Source organism: Impatiens glandulifera, chromosome 5 (genome assembly GCF_907164915.1).
Source record: "Impatiens glandulifera chromosome 5, dImpGla2.1, whole genome shotgun sequence".
NCBI classification, from domain to species: Eukaryota; Viridiplantae; Streptophyta; class Magnoliopsida; order Ericales; family Balsaminaceae; genus Impatiens; species Impatiens glandulifera.
The window spans coordinates 44,952,864-44,966,066 of NC_061866.1; the positions used below are offsets into that span (position 1 = coordinate 44,952,864).

Genomic DNA, 13,203 nt, shown 5'->3' on the forward strand with positions numbered 1-13,203 from the left:
TTAGGTGCCATGATAGCTGCAAATATTGAATGTCATGTTTATAAGACGAATTTACAAGTAACCCTTCATAGAAATTAATTCAACCTTAATTAGAATAACGAGGATTTATTGGTGTCACAATTTTCCATTCAAGCCTTGATGCCATATCTGTAGAGTAAAAGACTTGTTGTGCTTGGCTTGCCATTATGAATGGTTCATTTAATTGAGTCTGTAGAATCCTGTTGATATTTATACTAACATAACCATACTTATCAACTTTAATGCCCCGATCTTTGTGATAAACATCAAACCATTTGCATTTGAAAAGAATCACTCGTCTTCCACAAAAGAATATCACTTCTATGATTTCATTGATCACTCCATAGTAGTTAATAGTCTCGGTCCCATTATTACCAACAACCAAAACCCCGCTATTTTGGGTAGTCAAGCTCTCGTCATGTTTTTCAGTGTTAAACTTGTACCCATTTATTTTGCACGAGTTATATTTCTTTGCATACAATGTAGGCCCACGTCCTAAAATCTTAAGATTCGTTGTCCTATCGGATTGATCGGTTAGTTGCTCCACCTATATATTCATTAGAAATTATTGTTAAACTAATTGTCATATACTAAAAAAGAAAATTGATAACACGATTACTTACTCTTTCTTGGAAATATCTAACGTATTGTTTATCCCGAGCCTCATTGGAAATATTAGGAGGGCATGATTGAACGAAATCGCTGCCCAAATGACAGATTAAATTATTATTTAAATCATAGCTCATAAGGACATTAATGACATTAATGGACTTACTTATAATATTCTTCAGCTTCGCGACAATTTTTTAAAATGTACCAATGAGCACGCTCACGATCACCCGGTTCATATGTGTAGGATGTGCCATTAGATAAGTCTTCCATAGTGATGAAAATGGAGAATGTTGTACTTGTATTTATGGATTCATCATTTGACTCTTGATCGTCCAAATATCGGGCACACATGCTCATACTCTCATTCAAAAGGTAACTCTCGCTGATTGATCCTTCTGGAAAGTTCCTGTTCCTAAGGTATTTCTTGAGTGTGCTCATATATTGTTCAACTGGATACATCCATCGATACTGAACGGGCCCTCCAAGACAAGCTTCAAAAGCTAAATGAACTGGCAAATGCACCATTATATCAAAAAAAGAAGGTGGAAAGATCTTCTCCAATTTGCAAAGTGTCAAGACAATGTCGTCATGTAATGTTTCCAATTGCCCGCGTTGTAAACTTTTTTGACAAAGCAACCGAAAGAACTTTGCTAAATTCACCACGGCATCGTACACATCATCGGGAAGTAGGCCACGTGTAGCTAGTGGAAGGAGATATTGTAATAGAATGTGACAATCGTGACTCTTCAATCCTGATATTTTTTTCTCCTCCATGTTTACACACGCCCCAATATTTGAACAAAAACCGTCGGGCATTTTAATATCTTTCAAAAACTGACATAAACGTTTCTTATGTTCTGAGGACAATGCATAGGGGGCCGGCGGACACCGAAGAACACCATCAACTTCAACCGGATGTAAGGAATGTTTTATGTTCATTATGACCAAATCTTTCCTTGCTTTAATTCCATCCTTGGTCTTTTCTTTGAAATTCATTAAAGTTCCCAACAAACTATCACATATATTCTTCTCAATATGCATTACATCCAAATTATGTCTCAACATCAAAGATTTCCAGTAAGGCAATTGAAAGAATATACTGAATTTGTTCCAATTATCACCTCGGGATTCATGTATAACTTTCGTTTTCTTAGGTAGGTACTTTGTCAAACAAATTCCCTTTAGATCTCGCGCTTGCAATTGAATTTCGAAACCCGATAATAATACAGGAGGATCTCTATGCTCTGTATGCCCGTCAAACGTATCGGTCTCTTTGCGCCATCGATGATTAGACGGGAGGAATCGTCGATGATTCATGTAACACTCCTTCTGGCAATTTGTTAACCTCAAAGACGCGGTGTTCTGATTACATGAAGGACATGCCAATTTACCCTTTGTACTCCATCCAGACAAATTTGCATAAGCCGGAAAATCATTAATAGTCCACATGAGAGCTGCCCGTAGATTAAAATATTGTTTTCTGCTTGCATCGTATGTCTTCACACCGGTATTCCACAATTCCGTCAACTCTTCAATAAGTGGCTCTAGAAAGACGTCTATACAATCACCGGGACCTTTTGGTCCTGGAATGAGCATTGAAAGAAGAAAATTGTTTTTATCCATACATGTGGTAGGAGAGACGTTGTAAGGGATGAGAATAACTGGCCAAATGCTGTACGATGTTTTTCCGCTAGCAAAAGGTTGAAAACCATCACTAGCCAAACCAAGTCGCACATTTCGAGGTTCTGTTGAGAAATTTGGGTACAAGTTATCAAAGGTCTTCCATGTCATTGAATTAGCAGGATGCCTCAACACATCATCTTCGGGATTGTTATCTTTATGCCAAGTCATGTGTGGAGCAGTTTTGGAACACATGTATAATCTTTGCAACCTCGGTTTTAATGGAAAATAGCGCAGAGACTTGTTGGGTATATACTTACCATTCACCTTCGTTCGAATTGCACCATTAGATTTATTGACATTCCACCGAGAAAGCCCACAAACTTTACATTGCTGCAAATCCTTATCCTCTTTACGAAAAAGCATGCAATCATTCTTACACGCGTCAATTGTTTCGTACGATAGGCCCATGTCTTTAATAAATTTCTTGCACTCATAATACGAATTCGGTAGTTGATTATGAATTGGCAGTATTTCCTCCTTCAATAAACTCAACAATAAATCAAATGACGTGTTTGTCCACTGACCTACATTCTTTATGTGAAGAAGTTTAAGAAGAGTTGAGGCTTTGGAAATGCGAGAACCTTCATACAAAGGTAGTTTCGAATCGTCCAACAATTTGTAAAACGTATTAGCATCATCAACGGGAGGCTCATTTTCACTCGACCGTTCATTATCAATGTTGACATTAGGGTACAAATCACCAATAATATCTTCCATTAGATGATCCTCAACAATAATATCTTCCATTGGATGATCCTCACAAACTTCAACAGGTTCGTCTTCCATGATATTAGTCTCGTTATTTGGTGGTTCATTGATCGGTTCGTCTTCGATTTCATCATCTGATTCATCTTCCTCCACATTCTCGGTAACAGCATTTACAAGTTGACGTCCAATTGATCTCTTTTCACCGTGAAAATACCAAAAACCATAATTTTGTCTAATGCCATATACAATCAGATGGGATCTAACCACACTCTTATTCTCATATACTCGATTTGCACACCTTACACAAGGACATGCAATCGATGACCTACCCGTAGATCTTTCAGCAAATTCTATGAATTTGTCAACCCCCTCACTATATTTAGGATCGGTACGAAGTATAGTCATCCATGTTTTGTCTGGGATTTCCATCTAACCTAACATACAAATTAATAATCCAACAACCTAACATCAATAATGAAACATACAAATCATTTATTCATCTACTAATCCAAACATGCAATAATCTACCATACAAAATATCTAACTTAATCTACCAATCCAATAATCTAACATACAAATTATCCAATAACCTAACATACAAATTATCATTGAATATTATCTAACCTAACATACAAATTATCCACTAACGTCCTAACATACATATTATTCACTAACCTAACATACAAATTATCCACTAACCTAACATACAAATTATCCACTAACCTAACATACAAATTATCCACTAACCTAACATACAAATTATCCACTAACCTAACATACAAATTATCCACTAACCTAACATGAATAATCTACTAACAATCTAACATTGATTGTAAATAAGAACTAACCTGAATTTTGAAGTGCAGACTGCAATCCGCGGCAGCAAAGACAATGACAATTTGAAACAACAAGAATTGAAATTTATGCAACCTGATTAAACAAATAAAACGCAAAAAGTGAATCAAACTAATCAAAAACGCAACCTGTTTCAATTAGTTGATCAAGCAAAAGATTTCCCCATTTTATTAGTTCCTAACCAATTCATTACTAAATAATACATGTGTACCTAAATTATTATTTTTAAAGCATAGCAACAGTAATCTTAATACAAATAAACCAATAATTAAAGTACAAAAAAGCCTCCAAAAAGTCCAATAACAGAAGAAACGGAATTCCTAAAATCTAAACATCCAAATTTACCTACTTTGTTCTATTCTACCTTTTTCTATCATCAAACTATATATATCATCATCTTCTTCTTCAACAAGCTCAAACAAAAAAATAATCCAATAAACCAGCCAAACCATGTTTTTTTCAGCATATATTCTCAAGTGGCTTACCATCATTAACAAGACAATCATCATACCTAATCCTATTGAAAATTCTAGGGTTTATCAATTCTAGAATAAATGATGGTGAGTATACTCACCAGAATGAGGGCGCAGCTGCAATTGGGAGAACCAATTGGGAGAACCAAATTATGAACTAAACCTGAATGAGAAATCAGAAAACAGCCCGTCTGTTATTACCAAAATTATACAATGTCAAATAAACCTAAACGTAAATACAATGAATATATACCTGATCGGCTTGATTGATTTATCAGCTTGAAGGAACAGAGGGAAGAGTGAAGAAGAGAAGATGCGGGCGGGCAGATTGATCGGAACAGAGAAGAGGGAAGAGGGAAGAGTGAAGAAGAGAACTTACCTGATCGATTGGATGATCGACGTCTTCTACCAGCGGCGATTTCAGCGGCGATTGGATGATCGATTGGCGCGCGGTTGAAGAAAACGGGAGCGCGGAGAGAAGAAAGAAGAAAAGAAAAGAAAGAAAGAAAGAAGGAAAGAAAGAAAGAAGCGGGCGCGTTCGCGGGTTTTATAACTTATCTGTAACGGTTTTATATAACCGTTACAGATACTAGACAGAAATTAAAAAGACGGTTCAACATCAGTAACGGTTTATACTATAACCGTTACTAATATGCATTCCAAAAACTGTACTGTGATACAGTATCTGTAACGGTTTGTATATAACCGTTACAGATACTAGACAGAAGTTAAAAAGGCGGTTCAACATCAGTAACGGTTTATAATATAACCGTTACTAATATGCATTCCCAAAACTATACTGTGATCCAGTATCTGTAACGGTTTTTATATAACCGTTACAGATATTGGCAAAAAGATGAAAAGGCGGCTCAATATCTGTAACGGTGTCGTTATAACCGTTACAAAGATGATATCAGTAACGGTTTGTGCAAACACCGTTACTAATGTGCATTCACAAAAAGCTATAACTTAAGCCTTATCTGTAACGGTTTCCTATATAACCGTTACAGATAATAGCAGTAAAGAAGAAAGACGTCCCTCATATCTGTAACGGGTCATAAGGAACCGTTACAATTACTCTATTAGTAACGGCGTTTGTATAAAGCCGTTACTGATGTACTCTATTATCTGTAACGGTTTATATAACCGTTACTAATGTAATCATAATAGTAACGGTTTATTATAACCGTTACTGATATAAAATATTAGTGAGGGCGTTCGAGCGCCGTTACTAGATGTCGTTACAAAAAACGTTTTTTCTACTAGTGTACCTTGGTGGGATTATATAATATATTATTAGTAACCCCACAAGTGTAGTAAAATGTAAAGAGTCGTCCTAAGAGAACAAAATGTCACGAATTCGATTCCCATCGAAAATTCTTTGAATGAAAATGAATAGTCATAACGGTGGAGTTTCATACCAGATCTAAAAAAAAATTATTATGTAATTGACATAATGTGTGAAAAATTACAGCAATATCGCACAAGAATATAAAGAATAAATTACACATGTCATATTTGGTGTGCCTCCCTCTTTCATTGGTGGTTCTAATATTTAAGTAGGTCTAAATTACATTTAAGACAAAATTATTTAAGTAGCTGCATGGAATTAATAAATTTCAGAAATGACTAATGGGTGGATGTTTTTGTGAGTGTATTTTAGTTTACGGTTTTGAAAAAAAGATGACATTGTAACTTTGTATTCATTTAGGAGATTTATACACAAAAATGTAAGGTAAAAACAAGGGATTCATTCATCAACAATCAAAACATAAAATGAATACGTCTACCAATTTTAATAAAAGAATATGAGCAGTAACCACTTATTACGAAATATAACATAATGCAAACAAATTCAATTATGTATATATAAATATCTTATAGTATATATCTAGGGTTACCCGTCGAAGTACGTCTCTCTTCGTTCGTCGCGATCAAATTATTTTACGAGAAGAAAATTTTCTCAATAATTAATAGAGTAAGAAGCACGAGTGAGATAAATTTTTGATGATGCACAAAAAGAGAGGAGATTTGAAGGAATCACAAGGAAAAAAGATCATTAAGCGCAAGGAGGAGTAGCAACAGAAAAAAGTGGATGTAGCGAAATGAAAGAGATGAAACATAACAGAAGAGGATTATAAACAAAGATGGAAGGTAAAAAATGCAAAGTGCAATAGAAGATGCACTATGTGTGACAGATTAACTTAAACATTTGTTGCTTAAATAAACTTAATTTTTAGAAGTAGATGGAAGGGTGAAAAAGCAAAGTGCATACACTTTGTGTGACAAACATTGTTAAATGTTAAGCTTAATTTTTAATCATATCAATAATTAGACTCACGTAGATTAATCCCTCCATATAATATAACTTACAAAATTTCTACTAATATAAATTATTAATATATTACTATTTATAATAATACATTATTAAAAGGTTAAAAATGCAAATGTTTGGCTTAATAAACAAAAATCTTTTGTTTAGTTTTTATTTAAAAAATCTTAAATTAAAACTGAGATTATGACTATCAGGACTATGTAACAATGTTACAGTAACATGCTAGAACCAAAATTACTAAATTATATTTGTTTCAAACAAAAAACAAATAAATTATCTTTGAAATAAAATCAATAGTTTAAGAGAACATTTGATGAAACTATTTTTTTATTACATAAAGTATTGTATTTCAAATAAATATATAAATATTAATAGTGTGATTGAAACTTGTTTAATTGTTAACCCATATTTTTTTTATTGAAATTGGAATTAAGATTTTTAAATTTAATAAATTCTTTAATATTAAGAATTAAAATTGAAAGTTAATTTTAATGAGTGTAATTTTATAATTCTCAATTTCATTATTTTTAGTTAGGAATTATAATTTTAATTTTTTTAAAACAAAACAATTTATTATTTTATCAATAAAAGCATTATTAAAATTTTCAATCAATATTTTTTTTTTTGAATTTAGGATGTTCAAATATTTTATGGAAATTTTTTAATTTAGTATGTAGCATTTTTAATTAATTTTTGTTTTAATTTAATAAGTTAGTATATTGAACCGATATTTTATTTTTAAATTTAAGAAGTTAAAATGTTTAACCGATCTTTTTTTAATGTATAAAGTTAACATATCGAATCGATATTTTATTTTAGTGAGAATCATAACTTAAGCAAAAACTCTTTACACTTCATTATAATAATTAGTTTTATCAAACCAATATTTTAATAAAACAGATAATATATATTAAAATTACTTTCATTATATTATAATTTTAAGATAGAAATTTGAATTAAATTATAATTTAATAGTTTTGCAAACATATGAATTGAAAATGTAATTTAATTTCAATTCTTCCAAATCCAAACATACCCTTAAATCTGTTAACTATACATATTTTCTCGCAAATAGGATAAATTGCTAGAATAAATTTTATTTATGAATAATCAAAATTTTATTAAATAATTTATTATTAGAGATTTTAAACATTTATAGACTCTAAATATATTCAAACCTCTAAATATATATATATATATATATATATATATATATATATATATATACTTTCTAATTATACATATTGTTTTCATTTTGATTGAATTTTGATGATAATTTAACCTAGAACTAAGTTAGATTTATGAAACATATCAAAATTTTATTATTTATTATTTATACATTCAAAATAATTTGATGACTTACATCTTCCTAGCATTAATTAAAATTCCCTATGATTGACTTGAAAAATTGAATTTTAACATTCAAGTCCACAATGTCTGCTAATAGATTGACTTGGAAAATTGAAAAATTGACCTAATGTGTGGGATACAATAAATAAACACTAAAATAAATGGTCCATGAAATCAAACCGTTTCCATAAAGAAGAAAACACAATTAATTCATGGCTTCTTCACTCAAACAACATCTCCATTTTCTTCTTCCTTTGCTTTTCATCTTCACAAATCCAACACTATCCACAGAAGACCAGCCTTCATTAGGCACATATTGCAACACAAACACCAACTTCACCACCAATAGTCAAATCTCAGCTAACATTGTTGGTTTATTGCCTAAGTTAGTTCAAGCCACCAAACTAAACAACGGTTTCATTGCCACTTCTTACAACACATTCCCCAACTCCCATTTCGTCTATGGTCTTGCACAATGCAGACAAGACGTTAGCGCTAAAGATTGCTCCTCCTGCATCCAACAAGCCGCCAAACAGATCAGAATAACCTGTCCCAATCAAGCCGACGCAAGAATTTGGTATGACTACTGCTTCCTAAGGTATAACACGAATGACTTTATTGGAAAAGTGGACACGGGTTATGGGATTTTCTATTATAATATCGGGGAAGTGACTAATCCAAATAGTTTCAACAAAATATTGGGAGGTTTGGCTGATCAGATAGAGTCAGAAGCAGTTAAGCCAGCAAACAAAGGTCTTGGGAAGGGGGAAGTGAAAATTTCACCATTTTTGACACTATGGGTTGGTGCAGTGTACAAGGGATCTCTCACCCATTAACTGTGCTCAGTGTCTGGCCATAGCTATTGCTAATTTTCAGACCTTTTGTAACAACAAGAAGGGTTGCAGGGTTCTTTACAGCAGCTGCTATGTGAGATATGAACTCTATCCATTTTACTTTCCTCAGCTTGATTCTGAGGCAAGTGTGGTTGATACTTCAAAAGCATATTACAATTCTGTGGTTTATAGACCATAAGTGTCTATTTGACATTTACAGTTCAAAAAAGGAATTGCAAATTTCTCCACTGCTAGTTTCTATATGATGAATTGCACGAATAATATTGGGCTGTAATGTTCCTAGGTAAAAACTAAACATGATTTGTGTTAATTACCCTTCTTGTCATTACTCCCCAACCTTATTATAAGTTGCATGTATAATATTGGGCTTTAATGTTCCTAGGTAAAAAATAAAAATGTGATTTGTGCTAATTACCCTTCTTGTCATTACTCCCCAACCTTCTTATAGTAAGCGTAAATTGGTAAAACTACAAATATATATATAAAAAAAAATGAAGTTCAAAAAATAAAATCACTTTCAACTTTTACTTTAATGATTTTCCAATGTGATTGCGACAACGTATCATATTCCAAGTAGGCTCATATTTGTTCTATGCGAAAAACACCCACAAAGAAGACGAATAAATCCTTAACTAAGTTTATATAAGAATGTAGAGATAAGACATGCTACAATTCTCAACTGACAAAAGGTCAAGAACTACACTACACAGAAAAGGTTAAGACTTGAGAGAAAGATGGCTCGTGAACAAAGTCATTGCATACAAGTTGTGAGCTTCTTCACATAGGCAAAAAATCAACAAGGCCAGATATAGTAATGTATGAGCTAAGCATTGTAATGATAGAGAACAGCATCTAGAAGTTGTAAAAGGGCCATACCCATTTCTCCAAGAATGTTCTTCAGGCACATAATTTGCATATGTTCTTGAGTTAGCAATTTCATTCTCACTTGTTTCAGTATTATCACAGACCAACCAAAAACAAAATCCACATCATTACAAAAGTCTTACAGGTCTCTGATTCTTGGTTTATTTTATCAATGATCCACAGTTTTGATTATCATGTGAATTGGGCATCTCCTGTAGAATCAATGACTTCGCTGGATGATTTTGTCTCAGATGGAGCACTAATACTAGATTCTGGAAGCAAACACATCTTATCCTTGCTAGTACTTAATACAGTTAATTGTGATGATAGTCGTCTTTTATCTTCAAATAGATCACCACCATCAAAATTTGAATTTCTAGGAAATTCATCTTTCACTTTGTTGCTATTCCCTATAAGTTCAACCTCTGCTAGGAAACTTCCAGATATCTTATTCTGTGTAGGATGATGGCAATAGTGTGTTTCATTCTCCAATCTCTTAGCCCAATCATATGGGTTTGAGTTCAAATCAACAGAAAGGTTAATCCCTTCATCACAACTTACAGAAAAGTGAAAAGATGGAACAATATCCTTAGAAGGCACTTTAGAAGGACTAATCTCAATAGGGGATCTGTCATTTGCTTTTACTTTTCTTCTTGAGGCCACATTATTATCTTCATAGATGAACTTCGAAGATTCCATTATACAATCGCCATCTTTCTTATTGTTCTCAGAAATATTGTGTGGATTTCTCCTTTTTTTGCTTAGAGGAACTCTCTCTTGGACATTAGGCCTGTCGCTCTCCATGGTTTGAACAATTTCCAAGCTTGACGATTCATTTTTCCAAATCTGATGAGCATTAAAGCCTGATGCCTGCAGTATCATTGCAATCCAATTAGTCAATACCAACATGTAAGAAGACCATACTACAAAAATGAATGCTAATGACCCCCCATTTGGAAACTTTTGAATCTGTCTATAACTAAGTTTATGTTTCAAACATTTATGTATCTAGATGGAGAAACGTAAACAAAAAGTTGATGTGAAGAATGTATCAATCATCAACTATAAACCAAACCTTAAAGAAATAATTATGAGCTTTCAAATGATATTATTCAGCAACTTTATTATAATACATAAGACACACAATAGACATTCAAAGCTACAATCAATATGATATGTTCTGGAAAAGTAAAAAAAAACTTGTTGGCTCCGCCCTGGCATTTCAATAAACTGAATTCTCAAACTTTACCTTGAAGTACACAAACAGCGAATCCACCAAATTGGCTTTGTTCGTGTATGGAGATAATCCATATCTTGTGCACAATTCTTGAAGCTTTTTCTTTGGAAGCCTTAGATATAAACATTTGTCATCTTTGTCTTCCATCATTCTACGCTCTGAGCGATATAAATTCATATCCAAAAAAGGTATCCCCATCAATAAGATTCACACACATAAATGAATCATATCGTTACTATATTGATAAACACATAAATAGGGTAAGACTGCATCTTCAAATACATCATAAGCTTCCCATGTAAGTTAGCAAATAAAACATATCAACAACAACAAAGTATCAGAGACACTGTCTAATTTCAGTAAGAAAAATGCCCTTAATTCATGTCTCCTAAATAGGGTTTCGAAGGCCTAATCAATTATATTTAGTTATTGTTATCCATTTTAATTAGTTGGTTAAGATAATTTTGATTAAAATCAGACATATATTTCCTAATTGAATAGAAAAGTGAAGAAACAATGGTATAAAAACACCAAACAATGAACACAATGGTATATAGACAAACCATTAAAACTCAAAGAACCCACAAATCATGTATTACTATTCTGTTTCTAGTTATTAAACATACTCCCAACAACAATCCTTCAGTGTATGTATATGACTTTGAATCAGGTCAATCAATGTATGAGTTTACGAAACAGAGATTTAACAAGTATAAAGTATTTTCAAATTCTTCTTCGCACTTTCTAGAGATTCACGGATTAAAAACATGTTTGATAGAAAAGAAACATACCGGATCGTAGGTATCTCTTCTTCATTCTTTTTCCTGGAAACTGTAATCGAAAGAGTGAAAGAGAAACGAAGAAATGGAAAATTTAAACTCTATTCGAAGACAAGAACAGGAACAGTGTAGAGAGAGAAAGAGAAGAGTGAACTCGAAGACAAGAAGAACAGGGTACAAAACCCTCTCAACGGCCCCTGTAAATCATCGTTGAAAAGCTGCGGTTGCGCCGCTGGCGTAAATTCAAGTTTATGAACCAAAATGCCCTCGATGTTTGCTCTTTTTTACAGTTGGTCAATGGAAAATAGTGGATTGTTATGAGGGTATTATTGTACGTCTGCGTTGATTAGTCTGGCAGCAGTAATTATTCCCGACATATGACCACCGTATTTGATATAACTCGTGTTATTGCCCTATCAAAATAATGCTTTTTATTTTACCAATTCTTTTTTTTAACCGATTTCGTTAATATCCGAAATTTGATGGAATGATTCTGATAATTGTCTTTATTGGGAAACGTCGGCGCCTAACAAAAATTACGCAAATGACCGCCTCTTATTTTTCGGATGAAAATTAAAATTTTAATTGAGTATAATTGAGTATAATTGTTCAGCACGATCGTTTTGCGGCGGAAATTTAAGACTGAATTGAGTATAATTGTTCAGCACGATCGTCTCGCGACGGAAATTCAAGACTGAATTGAATATAATTGTTCAGCACGATCGTCTCGCAACGAAAATTCAAGACTGGATTGAATATAATTGTTCAGTACGATCGTTTTGCGACAGAAATTCAAAACTGAATTGAATATAATTGTTTAGCACGATCGTCTCGCGACGGCACGATCATCTCACGACGGGGTATTTTCGTCCGAAAAATATGAAGTGGTCATTTATACAGTTTTATTGGGCGTTTCTCATTTCCCTAATTAAGGCATTTATTAGAGTGTTTTTACCAAATTTTTCGTTAATGAGATTGTTTGATTTAGATTTTTTTAAAATAAACTTTAAAAAACAGATCCTGAATAAAAAAAAATTCTACAAATGGAATGATGTCTGGGCGGATCTATATCAATTAATTTTTTTATTTGATTTCTAATTGTTAAAAAATTAGGAAAAACTCACATTCATATACTTATTTTATCCATAATTTTGTTCAAACTAACTTCAACTTTAGTTTCTGAATATTTCCTTGTATGATAGTTATCGAATGTATTATATAACTATTAAAGTAATATTTTATTTAGTATTTATTGTTACAATGTCTCTAACATTAGAGCATGTTCTTTAGCACTATTAGGACTCACTAGGTTATTTTTGGAATTTCAATGGAATTCTTAGATCGGGTTACTTCACTAGGTGTTGTTTTATAATAGATTATATGATTAACCTTAACAATTGATGGGGTCTTATTTGGCTTGTTTAGTGTGATGTTT

At 32.7% G+C, this 13,203-nt stretch overlaps 1 protein-coding gene and 1 pseudogene across 1 annotated transcript; one reads left to right on the forward strand and one right to left on the reverse strand.

Annotated features, from left to right (window-relative positions):
* The first annotated feature begins 8,221 nt into the window (after window positions 1-8,221).
* On the forward strand, window positions 8,222-9,215 carry LOC124938481 (annotated as a pseudogene).
* Window positions 9,216-9,539: 324 nt separating this feature from the next.
* LOC124938480 lies at window positions 9,540-11,941 on the reverse strand. Its single transcript, XM_047478923.1, has 3 exons — window positions 11,781-11,941; window positions 11,002-11,147; window positions 9,540-10,622 (listed from the first exon to the last, which is right to left on the reverse strand). The coding sequence occupies exons 1-3, from the start codon at window positions 11,803-11,805 to the stop codon at window positions 9,945-9,947; spliced, it is 849 nt and encodes a 282-aa protein (XP_047334879.1). The 5' UTR covers window positions 11,806-11,941; the 3' UTR covers window positions 9,540-9,944.
* Between the last annotated feature and the right edge of the window lie 1,262 nt (window positions 11,942-13,203).

Coding starts and splice junctions, on each gene's coding strand:
- LOC124938480 (XM_047478923.1), bottom strand. CDS start 11,805: ATGAAGAAGAGATACCTACGATCCG. Junction 11,148..11,780: donor GAAGAGATACCTACGATCCG/GTATGTTTCTTT, acceptor TATATCGCTCAG/AGCGTAGAATGATGGAAGAC. Junction 10,623..11,001: donor CGCTGTTTGTGTACTTCAAG/GTAAAGTTTGAG, acceptor ATGATACTGCAG/GCATCAGGCTTTAATGCTCA.